Raw genomic sequence first — 24,979 nt, forward strand, 5'->3', positions numbered from 1 at the left:
CCTTTTTTTTTTTTTTTTTCCTTATATAAATTCAAAGGTAGCCACTGGGGCAAAGTCGACTACGTCAAAAGTTTCCCGAAAGTCGAACAACAAGAGGCAGTGCCAGATTCGACAATCAACGCCCTATCGACACAATGGGTCAGGTTTCGTTCGAGGGGAAGAACCCCGAGTCTCACTACCCCGAGTCAAGGGTGCTTATCATCATGACAGGCGGTACAATATGCATGCAACCGTCTGCAGATGGTCTGGTTCCCATGACGGGCTTCTTGAAGAACGCTATGGCTCCTCGCCCTTCGTTCAATGATCCTACCGCTCCGAATGGTAATTTGCTTGTGAATCTACACCGGATGGAAACCCTTACTGACCAAGTGCAGTTCAGCTTCGGGCATACAAGAACGGGGCTAAATTGACGTTGGACAGCCTGAGAACACCAGTCAGCGCGTATTCTCGTCATATCCGTTATGGCATCCTTGAGTTTACCCCCCTGCTCGACTCGAGTTCCATTTCTTCCATGGGATGGACCGAGATCGCGCTTACCATCAAGGAGAACTACCACATGTTCGACGGCTTCGTGGTGTTGCATGGAACCGATTCCCTAGCATATACGGCCTCGGCCCTTTCTTTCATGATGTCGGATCTCGGGAAGCCGGTCATCCTTACAGGGTCGCAAGCCTCCATCTTTGCTCTCCAGTCTGATGCAGTTGACAACCTTCTTGGCTCGCTCATCATCGCGGGAACCTTCGTTATCCCCGAAGTCTGCCTATTCTTCCACCACACCTTGTACCGCGGCAACAGGACGACCAAGGTATCGGCTTCCTCTTTCGAGGCATTCGACAGCCCTAACTGCGATCCGCTGGCCAAGGTCACAAGTCTAGGAGTGGATGTTAATTGGGGGCTGATTCGACGGCCCACTCAAATTGCCGAATTTCAAGTGACAAAATATCTCGACACCGCACATGTGGCCTGTTTACGTATCTTCCCCGGAATCAAGCCTGAGATGATCGAATCCGTTCTAAAAGTCCCAGACCTCCGTGGTTTGATCCTCGAGACGTTCGGCATGGGCAATGCACCGGGCGGCGTTGATGGCAGTCTGACCAAGGTCATCAAGGAAGCCATTGACCGTGGAACTGTCATTGTCAACGTGAGCCAATGCACAAATGGCTTCGTCTCGCCACTCTATGCCCCCGGAACCGTACTGGGAAGAGCCGGCGTGGTATTTGGCCATGATCTGACTACCGAAGCGGCTCTGACGAAGCTATCCTATCTCCTGGCTCTGCCAAACCTTACCTACTCTGAGATTACAGCACGGATGTCGCAATCGCTACGTGGGGAGATGACAGAAATGGCAACGCCCTCTTTCTCGCATCCCGCAGGGAGCATCGATTCGGCTATGGCATGGCTGCCTGCTGCAGGTATGTACAAGGCTCCTTCAACACGCTACTCCTTTTTAACATCAGCTAATTATTGATCAGACACCGCTTTCACGGCTCTTGGCTACGCCATCCGCAACGGGGATCTACGGACTGTTCGCGAAATCCTTGAGGGTGACGAGTTCAACCATCAGCTCCTCAAGAGGGCTGATTACGTCGGCAACACCCCTGTGCATCTTGCCGCGGTTGGGCCCAATCCAGATGTTCTTCACGAGTTGCTGCTTCGTGGTGCTAGTGTACATCCACGTAACTATGCAAACCACACACCTCTTTATCTTGCAGAAAAGATGGGTAACGTGGAGAATGTGAAATTGCTGAAGGAGGCTGGGGCGCACTTGTGGAGGACAGAGCCGCATTCAGGCAATGTATCCGAAGCAGGGGACCTAGCGAGTACGACAGACGTTGCTTCAGTTGGTGCCGCAGACGATGAGAAGGAGGTGAAAGATGTTGCTGAACACAGGTCCAACGAAAAGGAGCAGAAGACAAGTGACCAGGTGGCAGACACGGTGTCTCCTCGGCATGGATTGGATAAAAGTCATCTGGTTACAGACGAATCCTTGGTCCACGGTCTGAAGAAAGAGGATATTGGCAAGTTTGTCAATTAGACCTGGGCGTACCTTGGGCTGGGGAAACGGAAACAAAGGGATATGCGGGATGGGAGAGGAAAACATAGGGAACAGCAAATATATTTTCTAGAAGGTGGTGTATCCTCCATCAACGAACATCTCTGGCTGAAACGGAATCTAATTCTTTGGGCTCAGAAAGACCGTCTAACACAAGTTGACGTGTTCAACGCCAGCCAGGGACACTGTATACCCGTGTGCCCTTGCACCATTGAGCATGCTGTTGGGTAGGTTTATGACCTAGATTTCAAAATGACAGCCCAGCCTGAAGTGCGACCTACTATACCCTATTGAGTGATTGCGGAGCTTGTACACTTCCTATACTATGTACGTGGGCGTAAGGCCAAGACAGGATGATCCTCAATGGCTAATCACAGTGCTTCAAACAGGAAGTCCAGAATCAATCACCCGTTGACATCACTTCTTTATCGCCGAGTTTCCCTTTCTGTAGATCACTGTAAGATAATTCTGGGTCATCAAAAACACATGAATTATTTTGCTGGAGAAACAGCGGGGAATACGAAAACGAAGTTGATCTTCATTATAAGCCTCATTCTCAAGGTTACATGAACCGATTTGAGACAAGCTTGCGCCTAACTTACATATAATATCTTCCTAAAAGGAATCATTATTGGTGCGCTTCGGAGCTCTTTGATCATATTTTCCCAGCCGCAAAGCCAAACCCCCTGTCAACAAAGTAGGCTTACAGCTTGAGGCTCTGCGAAGCCAAACAGATGTACGTTCATGGCACCCTACCTCGACCGCGTTGAACCAAAACGACGAAGCTGAGGTTCTCGGCACAAGAGAGCAACCGTTCGTTAACGTTAGTTCCTTGTAGCGCGGGGTAGTAACGAACGTACCACTTTCAAGTCCTAGGTAGATTAGAATTTTGGCCATCCGTCGGCCCTGTGACATGTTGTTCAAGGAGCAACTGCATTGGCTAGGCAAACTTTCCAAACTGACCCATGTACAGATAAGCAAGCCTCATACAAGAAAAGCATCTACACCATGAAGTACGCGGCCAGCGTGCAACCTTTCACTGAGTCAAGGAACATATCGGGTCGTGGACCCGATGGACCAATCTCCCAGGGAAGGGCCAGCATTATTGGACTTTTGACTCTCTTCGGTGAGAAAAGAGCGGGTGTTTTCTGAAGTGCTTTCATAACTTCAGGAGCCCAGCTGAGACATAGAGGAAAACAGCATCTCTCATGGTCTCCTTCAACCCCGTACTCTACTTCCGGCTGCCTGCTTGTGGTCATCTTCACGACGGGCCTTCTCACGGAAGACTGGTTCCCGTCCATAGATGAGGCTAGGCCCCTGTTGTGTCTCTTATTTCTTTCCTGGGAACAGAGAAGTAATAACGGAACTTTCCTGTCCCGACAAACAAGGAAATATGGCAACATGTATGAGGGGCAGAAACTGTGATGGATAACGACATGGGACGCTGGATAGCTGCCTTACTATGCTGAGCTACCTTGGAGCTTGGCTACCAAAACACCAGTAATCCAACTTTATGTCCTATTGGCACCAAGAGGACACGCACAAACATCACATTCAAAGCTGGGGCCTAAGCAGAACCGAGACATGCAAGCATGTGCTTCATCAGATGTTTGTCTGTTAGTCCCTCCTACACTTTGCATTCCTTGGGTGTCCTCCCTCAGGTTTTGGGGAGCGTATCCAGACAGTGATACACGTTTGTTGTTGTGGAACTTGAAACGTGAAGAGAGCGTTGGACAGAGGGAATACTAGGAGGATAGCCCACTCTTCTTTTACCTCGCACGGTACCGCATGATTGGTAACAAGGGTTGGGTGGGTGATGGCAGCTCCCCTCCCATGTCCTCCTTGATCGTTACGATAATTGCCAACATGTATGGTGTATGGACTACCTAGCTAGAAGGCCCACCGACAAGGCTGAATATCTCCTCCCGCTCTTCTCTTTCAGAAAATCAAGTTTCAGCTGCTCCACTATCAGCTATTGCCCCCTCTCCTGGCCATCACGAGGTGTCTGGCGATGAAGCAGGAAGGAGGAGGTATAAGGTCACTAACGCCCAACGCCTTCATGACATATCCTGACGGACTGTATCGTCTATAACTGCATACAACATCACCTCGTTGATCATCGTATCGTCGTTCTTTCGTCAACATGGACTGTCACATGCTTATGATCTGGGTACTCTCCACGCTGGTAGATGCCTCTCCCGACAGTGGCGAGGCCATCAACATCACCACAACCACCATCAACGATACTACCCAGGCCCCGACAATGTTACTGCCTGACAACCTCCTGGCGAGCCTCAGCCCCATGCTGGACATGTACCTTCCACCGGCCGTCAGAGACTTCCTAGTGTCCTGTCACCGAGCAATCACCAGCTGGCTCGGCTTCGATCCCACAATCCTCCTATCCCTGGGTCCTATCGTATGGGCCGCCAAAAGACTCTGGTCCGAGGTAAAAATGCTGGTGGTCGAAGACATCATCTGCAACTGGTTCACCGCCAGAGTCGAAGTCGGTGACGACGACCCGATCTTCATCCACATCATGCGTTGGGTCGCCATCCAGCCCAGCTCAGCCAAGACACGCTTCCTTCAAGCCGACACCATAGCCGGCAGCGCCGACGACCATGACGAGGACGACGAGGCCGGAGCTGCAGCCGCTGCCGGAGCTGCCGCTGTCAAAACCGCTATTACCACCACGGCCACTACCGTCATCACCAGCACCAGCACTACCAATACCACAGACCCTTCTAACACCACTACCACCGCCAAAAACAAGAAAAAACAAGCCCCCACCATCCTCCCCAACGGCGAAGCCTGCCTCAACTTCTCCACTCACAAGCACCAAAAACCCCCTCGCTTCCTCCCCGCCGTCAACGTGCCCTACACCTTCACCTTCGCCGGCACCTACTTCTGGCTCAACCGGACGCGCTCCAACATTGCGCACCAGTCCGAGTGGCGGGGTCTTTCCATGCGTCGCGAGGAGAACCTCGTCATCACCTGCGTCGGCTTCTCCGCCGGGCCCATCAAGAACTTTATCCAGTTCACCAAAGAATGGAACCACAACCGCCAGGCGGCCACGACCGTGGTGCGCCGTCCGGCGCGGCCCGAGATGCGCATTTATGGCGGCCGACATGTCTGGGCCGAGGTGGCGGATCGGCCCATCCGGCCCATGGACACGGTGGTGTTGGACGAGAAGCAAAAGTTGATGGTGTTGCAGGATATGAACGAGTATCTGCACAGGGACACGGCGCAGTGGTATGGCGAGCGGGGGATCCCGTTGCGCAGGGGGTACCTGTTTCATGGCCCGCCGGGGACGGGCAAGACGAGCTTGAGTTTTGCGCTGGCGGGGGTGTTTGGGCTGGATATCTTTGTGATCTCGCTGTTGGATCAGAATCTGACGGAAGACGATCTGGCGATGTTGTTTACGAATTTGCCGAGACGGTGTGTGGTGCTGTTGGAGGATATTGATACGGCGGGATTGGTAAATAGAAAGGATGAGACGGATGAGGAGAGTAGTGGTAGTGAGAGTAGTGGTAGTGATGGGGGTGGGAGTAGTGATAGTGACGATGATTATTTGATGAGTGAGAAGAAGAGGGCACTGGAGGTGATATTTTTGGAGGGCAAGTTGGCGAGGAAGAAGAGGAAAGGCAAGGGAAAGCAGGTGACGGCGGAGCAGGGGGCTCTTGAGAAGGAACTGGCGGAGAAGTTGGCTGCCTTGAAGGAGATGCTTAAAGAGGGTAATGACGAGGAAAAGGCAGATGAGAAGGTTACTGACGAAAAGAATACCACTTCTGAAAAGGAGGAACAGGAACCTGCTGCCCCCGAGGGCGAAGCGAAGCCCACCTTCTCTGCACGCGACGACGGCGAACCCGGTGAGAAAATGACAAAACACGAATCTAGCAGCACCACCGACAAGAAGAAGAAGAAGAAGCCCATGACGGCCAAAGAGAAGAAGCACAAGAAGAAGCAGAAGAGAAAAAGGATGTCGAAGACGTTCGCTGCCACGTCGCTTCATAACCTGGACTTGATCCGGAGACAGTACGGTCGCAGACGGTCGTCCCCATACGACCGAGAACGGGGCATTTCGCTATCAGGTTTACTCAACGCCATCGACGGCGTTGCCTCGCATGAAGGCCGCGTGCTCATCATGACAACCAATAAGCCAGAGAAGCTAGACGAAGCACTACTTCGACCGGGCAGGGTTGACATCCAGATCGCGTTCCTCAACGCCACGCAGGAACAAGTCAGAGAGCTGTTTGAGAGGATGTACGAAGCCGATGTGGTGGACCCAGCCACGGTAACATTTACCCAGGTTGGGAATAAACTCACAGCTAGCACCACATCGGCAGCTACTACATTGCCTCCAGTCGTTCATTCTCCTCATACGGGGGTTACCTCTCCGGATGGCACCGGCACCGGCACCACCGCTGAGAAGGATGAAGAAAAACAACAACAGCCCCCCATAGACCCCAAGATCGTTGATCTCAAACTCCTCGACAACAACAACAACCTCCGCAAGTCCTCCGTCAGCAGTTGCTCTAGTGACGCAACTGTCATTGGCGAAGAGGACAACGCCGCTGCTCCTCCTCTTGTTCCCACCATCACCGCCGCCGCCGCGGCGACAGCCAAAGACAAGGAGAAACAACAAGAACCAGCAGAAGAAAAGACGGAAAGTCCCGTCCCTCTCCACATCAATCCCTTAACTAGGCAAGAACTCCAAAAGATCGCAAGGGAGTTTTCCCTGAAAATCCCGGCATCCCAGATCCTCAGTCCGGCGGAGATCCAGGGCTTTCTGTTGAGGCGCAAGAAGGACCCCAGAAGGGCGTTGGCGGAGGTGGATAAGTGGGTGGAGGAGCTGGTCAAGGCGAAGGAGAGTAAGAGCAAGATTTTGGATGCTAAGGCTATTTGAAGTGTGGTGGTGGTTGAATGTTGGTTTGGTAGTTATGGGTTGTGGAAGAGAGCAAGGACGGCTGGTTGGGTGGTTGGGTGGGTTTGGATATTCAATGTTGCTGGTGCTCCTAGATCAGGTAAGTTGCAATAGCAGGCAGCCATTTCTTTTTTTTCCTCTTCAATTGAAGAGGTGATCCAAAAGCACTTGGTTAAGGGTAGGAGGAACTGCTGATCGTGCTAATCTAAGAGAATTTTTTTTGGTCAAGTCGGGTCAAACGAGCAGTATGAAATATGATGGAGGATTATAGTTCAACCTACCTCATGTGAGCTATGTATGGCAGCAATTTCCTTGGAGGTGTTTTGGAATCATTCTGAATTACCTATTATTATTGACTTCTTTTTGAAGTGATCGACAGAGGGCAAAGAAATGTCCATTCGTATTTCGTGATATGCTGATGATTGCTTCTTCCTAATGCGGCCATGCCTCATGTATCCTCTCAAGCCTTCAAATCAGGCAGATGCCGCAATTGGGCCTTCACCACCGGGAATCAACTGAGCACAGCTGTTAGTTGTTTGTAAACGCGAGCTTGATGACGATGATGACCCACCATGCAGATGTTGTTGCCGTTCAACAGGATCTTCTTCAACTTGGTGTGGTTGCCGGAGTAGTCGCTGATCGAGCAAGAGTGAAATTAGTAATGACTTTCATGAACTACTTTCAGAGTAGGACGTATCGTACAACTCAGTGACGTCCTCCAAAACCATGTCTATTTGAAAGTAGGTTAGCATAAGGCTCCGTGGGACGATATGAAGACACGGGATGATGAGGAGAGGTCCGCTACTTACTAACGTAGTCATCGAAACCAACAAGAGTGCCGGAGAACTCTGTTATCATCCCATCCTCAGTCAGCACATCCATCGATAAGTCAAAGTCCAGCAGGGACAGCTAGGATGGCATAACGTGCCCTTGTCTCCCTTCATGACAACCCAGATGCGGGAGCCAACACACTTGTCGATGAGCTCTGGGGAAAAAGCACCACGTTAGCTGTCTTATTCTTGCATTGATACCCGTATGAGCTCTCTCACTCACCGAGAGGAAGTAATTGAGAGGCCATGTTGTATGTGGTGTGGAAGGGTCGAGTCTTTAGGTAAGTCTGGATGTCGAAAGGGACGTTCAGTGGCCGTTCACTGAGCTTCGATTGTGAGGCCAAGGCGACGGGGCGCACGTAGCTGTTGTACAGTGAAAAAGGTCAGCAATTCCCACAGTATCAGCGTGAACTCGGATTCTTGGCGCAGCTTATGCTTGTACCCATGCATATGAGAATAAACGGGGTATCTAGGCTTCAGCAGCGACTCGGCAGCGGCTGGACGTCGTGACAGCGCTGCTGTTGCAGTGGCAACCGAATCAATTCACATCGATGCTTCCTTGTGAACAAAGCAAACAGTTTGTGATTTTAGTATTCGGAGGCAACCAAATACGTTCGCGTTTCTGCCTGCCACCAGCCAACGTTGCCCGTGACAAGGTATTTCTCCGTCCAATATTTGTTCAACGGCTTGAAGTTTCAACGTCCACTCCGTCTCCGACTTCTTCTCTTCCCCCACTTTGACCGAACCAACATTAAATCAATGCCCTGAAACCACCACCTTTTCGTCTCGTTCTGTCAGCATTCAAACGAATCGACAGGTCATGGCGCAGTTCTCTGGGCCTTAACAACCTGCAACATCACTTACTACCTACCTACCTCTACCTACCACGCACTCGGCAACTTTGTGATCGGCGCTTGCCATCCATCGCTATAATGAGGTCCCCGCACCCTATACCACAAGCCATCGGCGCCGGTGCCAACGCCGTAAACAGTACCACCAGCTTGAGTCTGAGGCAATGCCGGCGGCGTTTCTTTGCTTCTTCGCCCTCATCTTCGATTCCTTCCGCGTCCCGTTATCCAGTGTAGGTTCACTGGCTCTTCCAGGTCCTTACTACTTCTCCGTGTATTTTTGGCTGACCAGGGTTTTTACACAAATCAAGACATCTTGGCGCCATGGAGAGGAAAGATCAGACATGGAATTCAAGCCGGGGCATTACGTTTGCTGGCGATAGTCGCGGCAGAGTTGGATACCCGCAACTGCCATCTTTGGCAAGATATCACAGCGACTCTGCGGTATCAGCAACCTCAAACCCGGAACCTGTTCTTCCGCCCAACCACGATGGTGTCTTCAACTCCACAGGCGTACCTCAGGGAAACCCTGACGCGAATGGAACGACGTTAGACTCCCAGGGACAGGAGTTTGTTGATGCACAGGAAGGATTGGAGGAGCAGTTCCAACTCATACTCGAAGATGGGAACCTTGAGTCGAAAGATGAGGATGCTTCTCTCAAGCCTCCGTTTACACCACTCAGTTTCACCATGTCCGAGGATCTCTTCAAGGAGGCGAAGAAGGCGGCCGAGGGCACTCCCAAGTCTTACTGGACTTACAACCTCTATCGTGGGCCCGACAAGGATGGAAACATGAACGAGAAGGTCAAGGTCCATTACTGCAGAAGTGCGACCACCACTGAGAGGGTCTTGAAGCAGTACTTCATGGATGACAAGATTCTCGGTCTTGACTTGGAATGGGAAATCAGCGCAAAGGAGAGCCATGGCCCGAGGCAAAACGTGTCGGTTATCCAAATTGCTTCGGAGAAGCGTATTGGAATCTTTCACATTTCGCTCTATCCGAGGAAGGATGAGCTTGCTTCTCCATTACTCAAGCAAATCATCGAGGACGCCGATGTTGTCAAAGCCGGTGTCTGGATCATGGGCGACTGCACCCGTCTGAAAAAGTTTCTCGGGATCGAAGCAAGAGGAATCTATGAGCTCTCTCACTTGTATAAGCTTGTCAAGTACTCTGCTTCCGGTGAGCACAAGCTTGTCAACAGACACTTTGTCCCGTTGGCAACCTTGGTAAAAGAGGTCCTCCAATTGCCAATGTTCAAAGGAGCAGTCCGGACAAGTGAATGGTCCAAGCCCCTGAACATGGACCAAATCCTCTACTCAGGATCCGACGCCTACGCCGGCGTACAGCTCTTCGCCATGATGGACCACCAACGAAAGCAACTCAACCCCACTCCTCCCCTCCCGTACGCCGCCGAGCTCAAGCTGCCCATCAGGCTCGCCGCGGACGTCATCTTCGAAGAAGCCGGCTTATTAGACGAACAGTTTTCGGAAGTAACGGCCGCGCCTGACGCCACTCTATCAGCCAACTACCTCTCCACTGTGGGCGACAACATCAACGTCGAAATCGAAGGAGACGGGAGCACGACCCTCAGCGGCGAAGACGCTTTTGTCTCTGCCACCACCAAACCCGGCAAGAATGGCACAACCAAGAAAACCACCGAACCCTCAACAACGTCAACAGCAACAACATCCACAAAACGCAAACGGACCCCCAAAGAACCCAACGAGTCTAAAGAGTCCAAAGTGCCCAAACCAATCAACCCCCTCATCTCCGAAGCCACCCTCTGGGCCCAGAACTACCTCCTCTCCCATGTCTCCCGCAAACAAACTTTTGGCCCCAAATCCCCCCTCTCCGTCGCCAACCTGCGCGCCTACTACCTCTGGTCTCGCAATCCGTCGATGAACTGCGAAGCTCTAGCCGCGTTGCTCGGCATCAAGACTAGCACGGCCGCACAATACATTCTGGTGGCTATTCAGAAGGAGAAGGGTAGGCTGTCGTTTGAGCCGAAGCGGATGAAGGAGGAGATTTTTGGGTCTGGGGTGATTTCGGAGGAGACGTTGAAGTTCAGGTGGCAGGGCGTGCAGATGCTGTGTGCGTTGTATGAGGAGGCTGAGGCGCGTGGGGTGAATGGGACGGGGGTGATGGATGGGGAGGGGGTGAAGGGGAAGAGTGAGTTGGAGTTGTTGGATGAGATTTTTGGACAGGAGCAGGAGCAGGAAGGGGAGGTAGAGGAGGTCGAGGGTGAGGAGGTAGATGAGACGCAGGCAGAGGTGGAGGTAAAGCCGAAGGAAGAGAGCGTGGAGGATGTGATGAAGGCTGCGTTGGAGGCTGGGGATTTGGACTTTGATGAGGAGTTGACGCTGGGCAATAGCAGCAGTCAAGCGACGGTTGATGAGGAAGGGGTGGAGAGATTGAGGAAGATGTCGAGGAGTCACTGAGCCGGCTCTCAAGCTGCTGGTCGAGTGCTGAACAAGAAAGGAAAGATGTCGATGATGCACCTATACCCCGAGACCGACTTGGCTACTTTTAGATGTTGGTAGATGAACCTTGTATAATCCTTAGAACAACCTCTGACTGGGCTCTGCAGAAGCCATCTAGTCTATGCTCCAGGTCAGTACATTTTTCGCGTACAGTTCAGTTCAGAAAGAATCTGTCACGGCTGTTCTTGGCCTCGTCCCTGCAGATACCACAAAGATATCTTGTACAGTATTCACATTCCATTTTATCTATCCTGGGTATATCATAACAACCAAGTTCTGCTGCTTCCCTTCTCTTCAATCAACAACCCCCTCTTTCCTGACCATTTTTCTTCCTCTACTCAGCATTCACACCCCTCCCCTTATTAATCTGCACCTTCTTATCCTCACCACCGCTGAAGATGCCCAGCTGATCCCACACCACGCTCAACACCTTGCACCCGTCGCCCGTCACACTGCTCTTCTTCTTCTTGCCCTGCTGGCTCTCGCGATCAATAACGTACACGGGCTCGCTGACGCTGCCCATGCCACCCTCGTCCTTGGTCGCTGGCCGGACCGACCGCAGATCCCAGATCCGGCACGTCCCGTCATGCGAGCCCGAAACCAGCGAGTACTCATTCTCTGGGTTCGCCGCCAGGCTGACCACCTTGTTGGCGTGCCCGCGCAGCGTCATGACGCTCGTCGCGGCCGTGCTGGTGCGCGGGTCGACGAGGGTAATGTGTCGGGCGGAGGTGCCGCAGGCGAGAAGGGGCGCCGAGGCCGAGGAGCGCGGCAGGGCCGCAAGAGAAAGAAGCGCATGCGAGGTTGTGAAGGTGCTGACCACGCTGGAGGTGGTCAGGTCGATGGTCTTGACGGTGTGGTCCTGCGACACGGAGTAGGCAACGGTGCGGTCGCGGGGGTCGAAGACGGCGGCCGTGGCGGGCGCATTGTGGATGTTCATGAGGGCGAGCGGGCCGCGCTGGGCGGCGGTGACGGAGGTCGCGAGCTTGCGGCGCTTGGAGGTGTGGGCGCCGGGGAGGAGCGAGGAATCGGAGACTTCGGGCGCGGAGGCCTTGGAGGTGGTCCAGAAACCGATGGAACCGTCGGCGGAGGCAGTGAGGATGCGCTTCGAGGCACCGTCAACCTCGAGCGAGTCGATCGAGGAGGTGTGGCCGTACAGTTCGAGGGTGGGCTTCAGCTCGCCGCGACGCTCGTACGACTCGCCCGACTCGGTGTACTTCCATACGCGAACTGTGCGGTCCATGCCGGCCGAGGCGATCTGAGTGCTGGAGAGAAATTTGGCAGCTTTTATGCTGGCAGTGTGACCACCGTGGCTGCCCGAGGGCGAGGTGCCGATCACGTTTCCGGAGGCGTCCCATATCCTGAGGAGACCGTCGTACGAGGCAGAGAGGATGCGGTCTTGGCCGCGCTGGAAGTTGTCGCCGGACCAGCGGCCCGCGGGAGAAGTAGCGGAAAGAACATCGACGGCGCTGATCCAGTCGTCGTGCTCAAAGCTGGCCTCGTATGTTGGTGGGATCAAACTGCGAACGTACTGAAGGGTGATGTTGGTTTCGAGCGAGAGGCCGTTGGCGTTGAGGTACTCTTCAAGACTGCCGCGGAGGAAGCTGCCGTTAACAAGGAAGTCGAAGGGGATCGAGTTGGTGTCGAGCATGGACTCGGAGTTGAGAATACGGGAGAGGCCATAACGGCGGATGTCGGCGGGGACAAGGAGCTGGCGCTTGCTCTCATCGAGCTGGATGTCCTCCTCCTGGGTGGTGAAGGTCACCCGGACCTGGGCGCCTGATTCGGTAGGGTGGTCCATGGCAGTGCCTGTGCTGTGAGATTATGTGGATTGGGTGGTCGCTGTTCGGTATGGGCAGGCTGAATACTATCAATTGACAAGTAAAAGTCAGGTTGGCTTGGATTACTGTGAGAACAGGCGTCGTCCGGGAGGGAGAGTGTGGATGTTTACTTTGCAGCGGACACCACAAGGCCATGCCAGATCCAAGACTCCATCCAATTTTTTTCTGTCCAGCCTTGCAGCGCAGGGGTCTGGAGTGTTCTAGCTACCCTACGTTCCCCTATCTTATCGGAACTTTATAGCGGGGCCGACGGTTCCTAAGAGGGTCACAGTGCTGAAGCGCCGCCAAACTAGAGTAGTACCGGTCATGTACCTAGCTTAATTGAACCCACTGGAGCTACGCGTCTCGAAATTGTCAAGCGCGTCGTCGAGTTTCGTCCCTTGAAGTCAGTTTCCGAGGCAGCACATGAATAAGTCACCAATTGCTTTTGTCGTTCTCACATCTTGAGCCATTGTCAGTATCAATTATACGATGGTCACCTTGGACGAAGTTCTCGGTAGCGGTTTGCTACAGAAGCCCTCGTGAGTAGCAGTGGATCATCCATCTTCCACTGGCGATCATCAGTTAACAGCCCAACTTCACGAAGAGGCGATGCGCCCGAGGCTCTCCAGCGCCAGATCACCAACTACAAGCCCCTTCACACCTTCAAGCTCGAGAAAACCCGTCCCTATCAACAACAATATGCCGACATCTACTTTCTGCGTCTTACCAAGATCAGGCCCGCCGTCGAGGCAGCCGCCAGCGCCGCTTGGGAGGGAACAGTGCTTGGTGGTGAGAAGGTCAAGAGGGTCGAGCGTGTCCTAGACGTTCGCCAGGGAGAACTATGCTGGGTAGCTGGAACAGTATATATGGACATGCCTCTGAAGCCCTCGATCCTCGAGGATGTCTCCAAGGATGTGAGTTTCAACCTTGGATTTGGCACGAATCCCACCAGGCAGCTGACATGATGTTATAGCGCTGGATCTCCGCTCCCACCTCGGTCGGCCACTACTACTCCGGCAACGGCGAAGACTCGGTAATGCTCGAAGACGACTCCGGCCGCATCCGTCTTGTCGGCAACGCTCTGCAAAACCACTTCATGGTGACCGGCTGCATCGTCGCGGTAATGGGCACCGAGAACGCCAACGGCGAATTCGAAGTCATCGACCTCCTCTTCGCCGAACTACCACCACAACCCGAGCGCTGGTCGCTTTCAAAAGGCAAAAAGGAAGCAGACTCCTCCGAAGACGTCGAAATGATGGACGCCTCTTTCTCCGGGCACCCCCGCAAGCCCTCCTCCAAAAAGATTGCCCTCGTCTCCGGCCTCGAGTTCTCCAACGCCGACACCTCCTACGCCATGGAACTCAACCTGCTTCTCGAGTATCTCCTCGGCGAAGCGCTCGACCCCTCCATCCAGCGCGACGAGCTCTCGCACATCACCCGCCTCATCATAGCGGGGAACTCCATCTCCACGACAGCGGCCGAACAGGCCAAACCCGCGGCGGCCTTCGACACCACCACCGTAACAAACAAGTTCCAACCACAAAACAAAAAATACGGCTACGACAGCAGCTCCTACAACCCGGTCCCCTCCCAACTTTTGGACAGCTTTCTGAGTGAACTCCTCCCCACCATGCCCGTCACCCTGCTCCCGGGCGCGCTCGACCCCGCCAACGCGAGTTACCCGCAACAGCCGATTCACCCGGCCATGTTCCCGCAGTCGAGGACGTACATGCCACCCCCAAAAGCGGGGGCGGGCAAGGACAGAGATGTGCCAGGGGAAGAAGAGCCGGGGTGGTTTGACAACGTGACGAATCCGTGGGAGGGCGAGATTGAGGGGTGGCGGGTGCTGGGCACAGGCGGACAGAATCTGGATGATGTGTTTAAGTATGTGGAGAGTGAGGACAGGCTGGGGATGATGGAGGCCATGTGCAGGTGGAGGTGTGTGGCGCCGACGGCGCCGGATACGCTTTGTGAGTTTTTCTTCACCTTCTGCAGCATTCCTTCCCCTCCCTTAATCCCTTGGTTTTGATTCACCTTTCCATCCCCCCATCACCCTGGGAATTAGCAACGAACTAACTTGTCTGATCAAACAGGGTCTTACCCCTTCCAAGAAGACGAGCCCTTCGTAATCAAAGAGTGTCCCCACCTCTTCTTCGTCGGCTGCCAGCCTGAGTTTGGGACGAAAGTAATCCACGGACCGGACGGGCAAGCAGTGCGGTTGATTGCCGTGCCCTCGTTCTCGGAGACTAGAGAGGTGGTGCTCGTGGACACGGAGACGCTAGATGTGGAAAGGGTGAAGATTGTCGCTGAGTGAATGTGAGATGACATCCATAGACTGGGGTCGTGGGTGATAGGGGTGATGGGAAATATAGAGACGGTGACGAGTTAGATGTATCACGTTTCTGCCATGTTCTTCGCTTTCAGCATTAGGAGTCTGGAATAGGGAGGGAATTACGGGAGTTTTTTGTTTGAGGTACTACGGGTGAGGGAGTGACGGTTTGATGTCAGGTGCCAGGAGATTTACATGATTTGCTGGACAATCTGGAACAGGATGAGAATTCTCCAAGTGTCAATGTCAAAGATCAACGCACTTGTAATAAAGCTATCAAGGTCATGCAAACTGCTTGCTACATCAGGCTCAGACGCTTCAGCTCCTGATGGTGCTATTGTGTGACTGGTATTGTCGTGCCCATTTGTCCACTCCTCAAATCCTTCCATTGAACTCAATCGACCACCAGAATGTTTGCAACCATAAAAATGATCACTCCCCTGGTTTGGCTGCTTGTCATCGCATACATAGTATACAATGCGACAGGAGATGCCCGTCGTTAAAGATGTCTCTTCCACCTGAAAGACTAAAAGCATTCTGCCCGTTTTCACTTCAATAGCTCCAGGATTGTGCATAAGAAAACCATGAACCAACCAGCAAGTTCCCCCCTTTATTCACCAAGTTCCTCCCATCGATAGATATAGTCTTGCCCCACTGCTCAGCCTGCAAATTCCTCCCTTGCCCTTTTTCCCATTGCCGTATGCTGACCAGGACGCAGTCGAAGATGTTCGCTAACAGGGCCTCAAATCCCATTAGCGATGATGATGTTACAATTCCGACGCCGATAAGAAGTTTCATCGGGGCTTCTTGACCAAATGAGACTCAGTCGCTGTTGTGCGACGCCATTTTGAGGAAATAACATACTCAGAATATCAATGTCGGAAGAAGGATGATAAGAAGAATAAGAAATAAAAAGGGAGTGATTCAAGACCTGGAAACAACCAATCCATCAGCAACACGTCTTACAGAAATGAGCAACGAATCTCCATACCGTCCACGGCCGCGAGTCGTCAGCTTCCTCTTCTTTGGCCGACTCTCGTAGTCATCGTCATCATTCTCATCTTCATCGCTGTCTTCATTAGAGCTGGACTCTTCGTCATCATTCTGGCGGCGAGCATCACCCTCGAGACGGGCCTCGAACTCTGCCCTCTCCTTCTTGCGGCGGACATCGGCGGCGCTGTTGTCCTCCCAAAGTCCGTCGACTACAACCCGATCCGGATTCTCGAATCCCTCGTACATACGAATCTTGAGGGTCTGGAGTGCTGTCTGGGCCTCTTCGCCCCTCTTGGCTCGCTGCTCCTTCATCAAGTGATCGTTTACCTAAAACGAATCACCGTTCTCGGACAGCTCGACCTGCTTGGTGTGACGCGGAAGGAAGCGCATGTCGATGGTCGTCTCGAGATGACGCTTTCTAGTACCTGTGTTGAGCGCAAATTCGTCGTCCCCTTCGTTATCGTTATGGGGGCCGTCATTGATATGCATGTTGATTCGAAGAAATTGGGTGTCAATGCGGGAGAGCGCATGCATGACGAGTGATCTACTATCGAACAGCTCGATGGCGCTCGAATACGGGCTTCTCGACTCTTGGCTGCTGTTCTTAGAAACTGATCCGCTGCCAGGGCGACCCTGATCGTTTTCAGGTGACACGGTGATTGTCAAAGTGTGGAGGAAAATTCTTGGGGTCTTTCCATCCACTATTTGGCCAGCAAGCAGGTATCTGCCCCTTCTATCGGAGCTAGTCAGGACATCAAGTGCCTGCTCCATAAGCTCCCTGTATTGTGTGCCGGATCTGTTCGGCTCGAGTTCGATACTTAAGTGTCGCAGCAAGTGTCCATACTTTGCGATGTTGATTTCGTATAAGCCGTATTGGCTGTCTGCTTTGCGCTTACGCTTGTTACGACCCTCGATTTTCTTTGGAGATTTCTTCTGCGCTTCCTTGAGCATGGAAGCAAAATCCACCATGGCGTGGATAGGGTCTCGCAATAGGTAAACGAACTGATTCTGCGAGTAAAGAAGTAAGCTGCCCTCTGCTAGCATTTGACGGGATGTTCGTAAAATGGTCGTTTTATTAGTGTATTCCTCTTCGCTTTTATCGCCATTACCCCCGTGTCCTCGTCCGCGGGTATTGCGGCGTATAGAACGGACCTGTTCAGTCCAGAGACGCTTCACATAGACGGGCTTGTCGGATACTAATATATATCTTAGAATCTTTTCACGAACCTCAAAGGGGAGCATAAGCAAGGGAAAGATGTCTTTGCCGTCCTGCGCCGATACAGCGGTTACGACGTCTTCATCTATAGCCGGAGCTCGTAGCACCTCAGCGGTCACGACATCTTCATCTATAGCCGGAGCTCGTAGCACCTGTCGAAAGGAGCGGACTGCTTGAGAGTCCGCATGTCTTCTGTTCGCTGATCTTCTTTGGGGTGGTGGTGGTGGTGGCGGCGGCGGCGGGTTATTCCTTGTCCTTTTGGCCGGGCGTATTTTAAGAAGGCTGGAAATGCGACGCCTCAGGGAGCTGTCTAGGTTTTTATCTTCGTTCTCTGGGTCTACATCTTGGTTTCCACCATACGACACAGTACGCTTAGGTGGCCGGAGAGGTGGCAACAGGTCGAGAGGCTGTGTGTTTCTAGGTGGCGTTTCGAACCTGGTAGATTGGATGTTTGCTGAGAGGGCTGGGCTCATCCGAATGGAGCGTGTTGAATCGACATTGGCCATCATGCCTGCCTGCACAAGGTGTTGTTGGTTGAAGAGCCATTCATGTACCTTTTGCCGTGGTGGGACATGACTGTCTCGGTTGGACTGAGGGAAAATCCGATTTGATCTTGGAGATATGATCTCTGCTTGAGGGCGTAGGCGTGCGCGATTATTGCGCTCGAGGGCTAGGATGGACATGGCCGGCATATTTGCTGAAGATAGGAGGCTCGGATGATTCTTATGAAAGTCGGCAATGAAGATAGTGTCGGTAAAGCTGTGAAAATTTCGTGCGGTTGTTCAAGGAGTAGCAGGAAGATGCAAGATACCGATGTTGGGTTGCTAAAGATAGGAGGCTCAGATGATAGTCCAATGCCGGAGACACGAGGGCATTCCCCGTGAGGGATGTGTGTGGAATGTCGGCGCCAAAGGCGAAATCGGTAATGCTATAAGGATATGTCGGCGTGGCAAAAGGGGTAACGGTAGAGTGCAGAATGTCGGTGCTGTGTTGCTGATGATAGAGGGCGAATTGCAAGAAATTGTGTGCTGTTCTTGTCTTGTTGTAGAGACACCTTGGTCAATTGTGGTTTTACCGGGCCGTCAAGCGAATGGCAGGATGGGAAGAAGGTTTCAATGCCTGCCGCACCACAAGGACTGGTGGTGAATGGGTCTTTTCAGGTCGTGATCGTAGGAGTATGGTGTTGACCCAGACAACATCAAAACCTTGTCGCCCTAGGCAACAACCATTAACGGACCACGGGTCGGACAGGTGAAGCCAACAGGACGATTGATTTGATGGTCTTCGATCTCCAGCTGACCACTAAGGTTTGAAGTTGTTCAGGACCTGAATCCAAGTTAGTGGTCTGATTCAAGAGCTGGTCGAAGCCAGGTCTGCTACGACGCATGTAGCAGTCCACAATATGGAGGTCTCGATTAGAGTTTGATATGCCAATGGTGCGACTGTTCCGTAAGTGATACATCCCAGGGGTATCTCGCAGACGACTTGATGAGATCAAGCGTGCCCGAGTGGATCCACGCAAGATACAGGACACTCAAACTTTGGAAACCAGAAGTTTTGTGAATGCAGTCTTTGCCCATGAGAAGTTTTTCTGTGGGATTACCGTGATCCCTTTTCACCGGGAGGAATACCAAAGGTGGGGACGACAAGAGGTATGGGTGAGGTTGTGATCGTTCAAGGCGAAGGTCAAGTAAAGGAAGACGGAACGTACCTTGACGTAAACAGCGTGTGTCAGGATTCCTGATGTCTTGGGATATTGCTCAAGATCGTGTCCATGTGCTGCCACCAAAGCAAACAAGGACCCGAGAAGCTGGCCTTTTGATGCAAGGAGGAAGTTTTTGAACGACAGCGAGGACGAAGTAAATACTGATTTTCCAGCGAAAACCCCGTCACGGTCTCCATCATGGAGCCGACTGAATGTTGTCTGAAGGAAGAGATGACCATCTCCGTTGCTGGAGGTGATTCCAAACAGAAAGATGGGATGACGGGAGGTAGAGCTCGCGGAGTGCCTCTAGTGCGCTGATTTCATCTCCAAACTCCGACGCAAAAGATTCAGACCACTGTGATCAATGAGGAAGACCTTTCAAGCTTGCTTCTTGGGTGTCATGGCTAAGCAGCTCTGACACAGAATCGCGATAATCTCCCACCAAGCAAGTGGTCCATGCCATATGACGGAACGTGTATTAATCACTGAAACTCACCGAGCTTTTCCGGGCACTCACTTTCTGTTCCTCCGGTTCCTCCGAGGTCGTGACTGATATGAGAGACGAGGCAAGAAAGACAAGAGATGAATATCCATAAAAACAGCTGAAACTTTGAGGGGGAGCTCGAGAGGTATGGGATGGCAAAGGCACACTATGAAGGAGAGTGAGCACCATCAACAGAGATTCCGTTCCGACACCAAGAAGACACAAACATCGACATGTATAAGGGAAGAAGATTGGGTCATAAACCCAGCGAAGAGGAGCGAGTGGCTCACCAGTCCGGATTCAAACTTCCACTTGGAATATCCTGACCATGACCTGGATAACGAGATGGACTTGCTTGTATGTTGACGACGTTGAGTGCGGGAGCAGAAGCCCAAGAAGCACCGAAGACGGAGGGATATTGAAGATCGACATGTCCAGGGGCATCCATCCCCTCATCACCTCATGGACATCATCGCGCTCGCACCTTCCCCAAGGTCAGGGCATGCGCCCAATAAAACATCCGACATCAGGACCGTGACTTCCCATGACAACCACCAAGCGACATCCACGCAACGCTCCTTGAGGCAAGTTTGCGTTACCTCCCACACACACACACACGCACACACAGTCACCTATTTCGAAATCCAACCAATCTCTCGAATCGAATCGCTTGGAAGGAATCAAGGGAGCAAATGGAACAAATCAACCGAACCGAACGAACGGCTGGCTCTCAGCGACCAAGTCGCCCGACATGCGGCAGCAGTTCAAAGTTCCAACACTCCCGAGTATGGAATTCATCTGATGGCTGAGACAAACAACAAAATTTATATGAGGGCTCCAAGCGCGCAAAGTTTCGAACGAAACAGTCAGAAGTTGAGTCGAAATCTCTCGGTTCCCACCTTCACCAGGAGTCGTTGTCTTCACCAAAAGGAATGAACGACGTTGAAAGGTGTTGGACGACGTTCCAAAAAGGAAGGCCCAGCCCTTCCAACTGACCCACCTTCGGTCTCAGACCCACCTTTCTCCTATCCAATCCAACCCTGCAGTGCGGCAATGCCGTTCGGTTGAAAAAGAAAGAAAAAAGTTAAGAACGTTTAACATCGGTTCATCGGTACAACAGTACAAGCCCTTCATCGCTTCGAATAAACACACCTAATGCACCGGGGGGTGAATGGATAAAAGAGGCTTTTTTTGGGCTTCCTTATCGGGGCTCTTGACTTTTTCCTTCTCATGGACCTGCATGACTGCATTCCGGGTCTGCAGCACGAGCATCCAAGGGCGTGGCTTCGTCCTATCAGTGAATTTCAACGGCGTAATCTCACCGTATCGGCGCCTATCTTGTTACGTGATGTTACCGCCCTGGCTGGATCCATTTCTGGAATTTCTGTTCATGGTGTAGTTGATAGACAGGATGGACAACCTTCGGCATATCGTTATCAATTCGATGTTCTTCTCCTCTTCTGTTCAGGTGCGTATTGGTGGTACTGTGCCTACAGGGGCTACAGCCACGCCGCGTCATTCGCCGGCCGGGCTTGACAAAGAGATTTCGAAGCCGTCCAGGATATCCAAGATTCACTCCAGGTGAACACCGGCGTGACTATTCTCAGACATTTGTTTGTATCAATATGGTTCATAAACGCGGTGTTTTGCTCTCGATACTATCAAACAAGCAGTTCAACCCAGACTCGGCTTTATCCCCGGGAAGGGACTATCCCTGGTGACCTTGTAACATTTTTGATCAGGTCAACGACCTTTTCCAAAGCGCGCGACGAAAGTTCAGGAACCGTATCCACCTTCTTCCCAAGTCATCATTCACTAGTGTTAAGACGTGAGAAAGGAGGAAAAAAAAGCAACACACGAAGAATTGTGCCAATTAAAAAAAAAAAAAAAAAAAAAGGTGTCAGTCCCAGCATCGACGAAGAAAACGGTGAAATAAAAAAGACGGTAGGGTCATGGGATCGACCTTCTCCGGCTTCTTTTTATGTAATAACACATCATCACATGACCAGCCCAAGTTCTCCAACCGACTGCAAAGCCAGTGCCGCTGTTAATCGTTACCCCCGTACATACCGGCCGGGAAGACTTGACACACGGTATCACTCGATCTTGACCGATCAGTTGACAGGTATTTTCGTTCCTTTCCATTCCGTAGCTTCTTTTGATAGTTTCACACCCCATGAGCACGATGAGCCTCGAGATCTTATCAAAGCAGGCACATGGATTAAGTGACAGGCCCTGGTGAGTCCAGGCCTGGTACTAAGTACAATCATGGGACCGGCTACTCCAAGTGGGAAAGGGCAACCACCCGCCGGCTGGCTGGCCAACCGGCCGAAATCTAGGGTTGAGATGGAGCACGAGTAAGAAGTCAAGGATACATGAGTACAGTAAGAGGTGAACCTATGGGGACAGTTGATATCTAGATGACACCGAGGAGGAAAAAAAAAAAATTGTGTCGAGATTACCGTACCCACATCCATGTAACGGATATATCTTGTCTTCCAGCTTCCCCGGATTTTCTAAAACTCGACCTATCGTCTTGGCTACTGACTCACTTTCTTCTCATTCATCATTATCATCATCGTCATCATCAGGAGCTTCCAAGAGGACAAATCCATACATACATAACAAAACAAGGTGACCGACACTTCTCTTCGAAATCCTCAAGAAAACCTTGAACCACCTTCGAGTCCAGTCCAGTCCATCCATATACACCACCAAAATGGGCTCCGTATCATTTCCCGCGTCCTCGGAACCTCCCAAGCCCTGGGTTGAAACCCCCCTCATCTATTCTGCCCAACTATCCAACGCCGCTGGGTGTAACATCTATCTCAAACTCGAGAATGTTCAGCCTTCGGGGTCCTTCAAGTCTCGGTACGTCCCCTTCGTCTCTCTTCCAATCAACCTGCCACGCTTTCAAGAGACTTACACCCCAACAGCGGCATAGGCAACATGATGCTCCGCTCCACCCTCCCTTCTCCCCCTTCCTCCCCGTCCTCTTCTTCCACCTCCTTCCAGGAACCCCCCACCACCCAGAGAAAAATCCATTTCTTCTGCTCCTCCGCCGGCAACGCCGGTCTCGCCTGCGCCACCACCGCCCACACATTGGCTTGTCCAGCAACCATCGTCGTGCCCACCTCTGCTCAGGAGCCCGTTTTGCGTCGACTTCGCGGACTAGGTGCTACGGTGGTGATCCATGGTAGTTCGTGGTTTGAGGCTGATACCCACCTTCGCGAAGTAGTCATGCCCGCTTCGGCTCTTGAGGACTTGCAGCAGGAGAGTAGTGGTGGAGAGGGGGAGGGGGAAAAGACACAAAAGAAGACGAAGCAAGTCTACGTTCCCCCCTTCGACCACGAAGATATCTGGTCTGGAGCAGCCACCTTGATGGACGAAGTCGCTGAGCAAATGCGCGTCGTGCACCGGGCCTATGTCGATGCCGTGGTGTGTAACGTTGGTGGTGGCGGGTTGTTGAATGGCATCATGGAGGGCGTTTGGGGTCCCACTCGAAACCCCGGAACAGGAGAAGGGGGGCTGGGAAAAGAAGTGGGAGGTGGAAAGGAGCCGAGGGTTCTTGCGATCGAAACAGTCGGCGCCGATAGTTTCAACCAGTCAGTCAAGGCGGGCGAGCTGGTCAAGATGAAGCAGATCACGAGCATTGCGTCGAGCTTGGGCGCGGTGCAAGTCTCGAAGAAGACGTGGGAGTGGAGCCAGATGGTTGGCGGGGAGAACTTGGTCAGCGCGACGGTGACGGATGCGGAGGCGGCCATGGCGAGTGTCAGGTTTGCGGATGAGCATCGGATGTTGGTGGAGGTAAGCTGTGGCGCGACGTTGGCAACGGCGTATAATGGGGATTTGAGGAGGTATCTTGGGAAGGGGTTGAGTGACGAGGAGTGGCGGAATGTTAACGTTGTTATGGTGGTTTGTGGTGGAAGTCATGTTAGTGTGGACGTGTTGAAGGCGTATAGGGAGAAGTATGGGCCGGAAATTGTCTGGGCTTGATGTTGAGGGTAACCAAACGGTTTATGGGTGGATGGATGGATGGATGGAAGAAAAGCAAAAAGCACGATATGGGGCGTTAATGGGTCTCTCTTTGGTTGTGTCAATCGGTGCTTTTCCTCATGTAGGTCACTTTGCGGTCTGAATGGCAACCTTGACCACTCATCAGCGAGTGGAATCAGATTAAGTCGTCTCGATTAAGTCTTCAGTCTTCCCTTTCATAGACCAATTCCGCATAACCTTCAGGGACGTTCGCCGTTGCATACGCACCAAGGTCACGAAGAACCAGCTTGAGCTCTCCAAAGTAGTTGACATCGCCCTCCTGCTCAAACCCGAGGCTTTTAAAAAGGGCAATGCTCCTGCTGTTGTCTTTGTTGATCTTGGCCATGAGCATCCTGAGTCGGGGTTTGAGCATCGGACTGTTAGTGGCAGTACCGGCTTGCTCTCTCTCGCTGGTGTAGTACTCATGCAGGATTTCCTCCAGGTTGCGGGAGATGTACTGCAAGAAGCCTGACACCACCGTCCTTCCCAGGCCCTTGCCACGGTGGTCGTGGGAAGCAATCATGATATCGACTTCACCAATGCATTGGAACCGATCATCGGCTTGCTCCTCCTCGTCGTCGTTGGGATAGAGGAATAGGTTGACATCGCCAATCATCTTTTCTGGAGAATCCACCTGGCCGGCATGTACGGATGGCGCTGAATTATCAGTGACGGGTTGGCAGATGATGAAGGTCAGTTTGTCGTGGGAGGAGCGCCATGATTGCTGGTTCTCGTACTCTTCCTCCAGAGTTAAAGGTTCCGAGGCGGTTGCTTCTTGGATTGCCTAGTCTGTCGTTAGCATATGCTCTCCAACGTGTTGACGATGACATATCGCCATCAATATATGTCTCACTGAATCCTCCATCCACTGATGATACGTGGGTACATGTCTGCTCTCATATGGGACAAGAAGAGCTCGTGTAGTGGAAACAGCTGTTTGGTTCAGGTTAGCATCAACCTGTCTAGCGTTACCAAGCTACAGAATAGGGCGAGGCGAGTGAAAGGCGGAGAATAGGGTGAAATTGCGGAAGGCAAGGAATATTTTCTTACCAGAAGATTCGTTAAGCTTCATGGTAACTGGTATGCCTCGTGAGCGGCTTTGTGGAGGACAAGCAGATTTTAGGAGTGAGGTATGTATCTGGGTTGAAGGCGTTCCTTCAACGAGTCGCGCGATGTGTTTTGAAAGTAACATTATTCAGGTAAAATACCCACCCTTTGAACTGTAAATTTCGTAATGCCCGTTAAGCCCCGTTATAGTGGGTTA

At 52.2% G+C, this 24,979-nt stretch overlaps 9 protein-coding genes across 9 annotated transcripts; 5 read left to right on the forward strand and 4 right to left on the reverse strand.

Annotated features, from left to right (window-relative positions):
• Nucleotides 1-108: 108 nt before the first annotated feature.
• Nucleotides 109-2,591, forward strand: NEUTE1DRAFT_144425 (uncharacterized protein; the record flags this gene model as incomplete). Its single annotated transcript, XM_009849971.1, has 5 exons — nucleotides 109-321; nucleotides 375-1,412; nucleotides 1,473-2,129; nucleotides 2,196-2,280; nucleotides 2,443-2,591. The coding sequence occupies 3 exons, from the start codon at nucleotides 135-137 to the stop codon at nucleotides 2,033-2,035; spliced, it is 1,788 nt and encodes a 595-aa protein (XP_009848273.1).
• A 1,605-nt stretch (nucleotides 2,592-4,196) lies between these two features.
• Nucleotides 4,197-6,956, forward strand: NEUTE1DRAFT_37288 (uncharacterized protein; the record flags this gene model as incomplete). The annotated part of the gene is made up of 2 exons (XM_009848883.1): nucleotides 4,197-5,488; nucleotides 5,630-6,956. The coding sequence occupies 2 exons, from the start codon at nucleotides 4,197-4,199 to the stop codon at nucleotides 6,954-6,956; spliced, it is 2,619 nt and encodes an 872-aa protein (XP_009847185.1).
• Nucleotides 6,957-6,983: 27 nt separating this feature from the next.
• NEUTE1DRAFT_116005 (uncharacterized protein) lies at nucleotides 6,984-8,115 on the reverse strand (the record flags this gene model as incomplete). The annotated part of the gene is made up of 7 exons (XM_009849972.1): nucleotides 6,984-7,072; nucleotides 7,342-7,489; nucleotides 7,546-7,609; nucleotides 7,677-7,704; nucleotides 7,784-7,822; nucleotides 7,903-7,959; nucleotides 8,028-8,115. The coding sequence occupies 6 exons, from the start codon at nucleotides 8,050-8,052 to the stop codon at nucleotides 7,448-7,450; spliced, it is 255 nt and encodes an 84-aa protein (XP_009848274.1).
• A 391-nt stretch (nucleotides 8,116-8,506) lies between these two features.
• Nucleotides 8,507-11,317, forward strand: NEUTE1DRAFT_76958 (uncharacterized protein; the record flags this gene model as incomplete). Its single annotated transcript, XM_009849973.1, has 2 exons — nucleotides 8,507-8,885; nucleotides 8,964-11,317. 2 exons carry the CDS (start codon nucleotides 8,737-8,739, stop codon nucleotides 11,089-11,091), a joined length of 2,277 nt encoding a protein of 758 aa, XP_009848275.1.
• A 33-nt stretch (nucleotides 11,318-11,350) lies between these two features.
• NEUTE1DRAFT_144428 (uncharacterized protein) lies at nucleotides 11,351-12,931 on the reverse strand (the record flags this gene model as incomplete). The annotated part of the gene is made up of 1 exon (XM_009849974.1): nucleotides 11,351-12,931. The coding sequence occupies one exon, from the start codon at nucleotides 12,929-12,931 to the stop codon at nucleotides 11,468-11,470; it is 1,464 nt and encodes a 487-aa protein (XP_009848276.1).
• Nucleotides 12,932-13,401: 470 nt separating this feature from the next.
• Nucleotides 13,402-15,267, forward strand: NEUTE1DRAFT_76964 (uncharacterized protein; the record flags this gene model as incomplete). The annotated part of the gene is made up of 4 exons (XM_009849975.1): nucleotides 13,402-13,492; nucleotides 13,558-13,867; nucleotides 13,927-14,923; nucleotides 15,047-15,267. The coding sequence occupies 4 exons, from the start codon at nucleotides 13,443-13,445 to the stop codon at nucleotides 15,265-15,267; spliced, it is 1,578 nt and encodes a 525-aa protein (XP_009848277.1).
• A 939-nt stretch (nucleotides 15,268-16,206) lies between these two features.
• NEUTE1DRAFT_98304 (uncharacterized protein) lies at nucleotides 16,207-18,878 on the reverse strand (the record flags this gene model as incomplete). Its single annotated transcript, XM_009849976.1, has 4 exons — nucleotides 16,207-16,602; nucleotides 16,636-18,006; nucleotides 18,359-18,519; nucleotides 18,818-18,878. 4 exons carry the CDS (start codon nucleotides 18,876-18,878, stop codon nucleotides 16,207-16,209), a joined length of 1,989 nt encoding a protein of 662 aa, XP_009848278.1.
• Nucleotides 18,879-22,399: 3,521 nt separating this feature from the next.
• Nucleotides 22,400-23,891, forward strand: NEUTE1DRAFT_76967 (uncharacterized protein; the record flags this gene model as incomplete). The annotated part of the gene is made up of 5 exons (XM_009849977.1): nucleotides 22,400-22,551; nucleotides 22,617-22,670; nucleotides 22,716-22,914; nucleotides 22,978-23,173; nucleotides 23,219-23,891. 5 exons carry the CDS (start codon nucleotides 22,400-22,402, stop codon nucleotides 23,674-23,676), a joined length of 1,059 nt encoding a protein of 352 aa, XP_009848279.1.
• Nucleotides 23,879-24,787, reverse strand: NEUTE1DRAFT_144431 (uncharacterized protein; the record flags this gene model as incomplete). The annotated part of the gene is made up of 3 exons (XM_009849978.1): nucleotides 23,879-24,499; nucleotides 24,569-24,648; nucleotides 24,766-24,787. The coding sequence occupies 3 exons, from the start codon at nucleotides 24,785-24,787 to the stop codon at nucleotides 23,879-23,881; spliced, it is 723 nt and encodes a 240-aa protein (XP_009848280.1).
• Nucleotides 24,788-24,979: the final 192 nt, after the last annotated feature.

Source organism: Neurospora tetrasperma (genome assembly GCF_000213175.1).
Source record: "Neurospora tetrasperma FGSC 2508 unplaced genomic scaffold NEUTE1scaffold_1, whole genome shotgun sequence".
Lineage (NCBI taxonomy): Eukaryota > Fungi > Ascomycota > Sordariomycetes > Sordariales > Sordariaceae > Neurospora > Neurospora tetrasperma.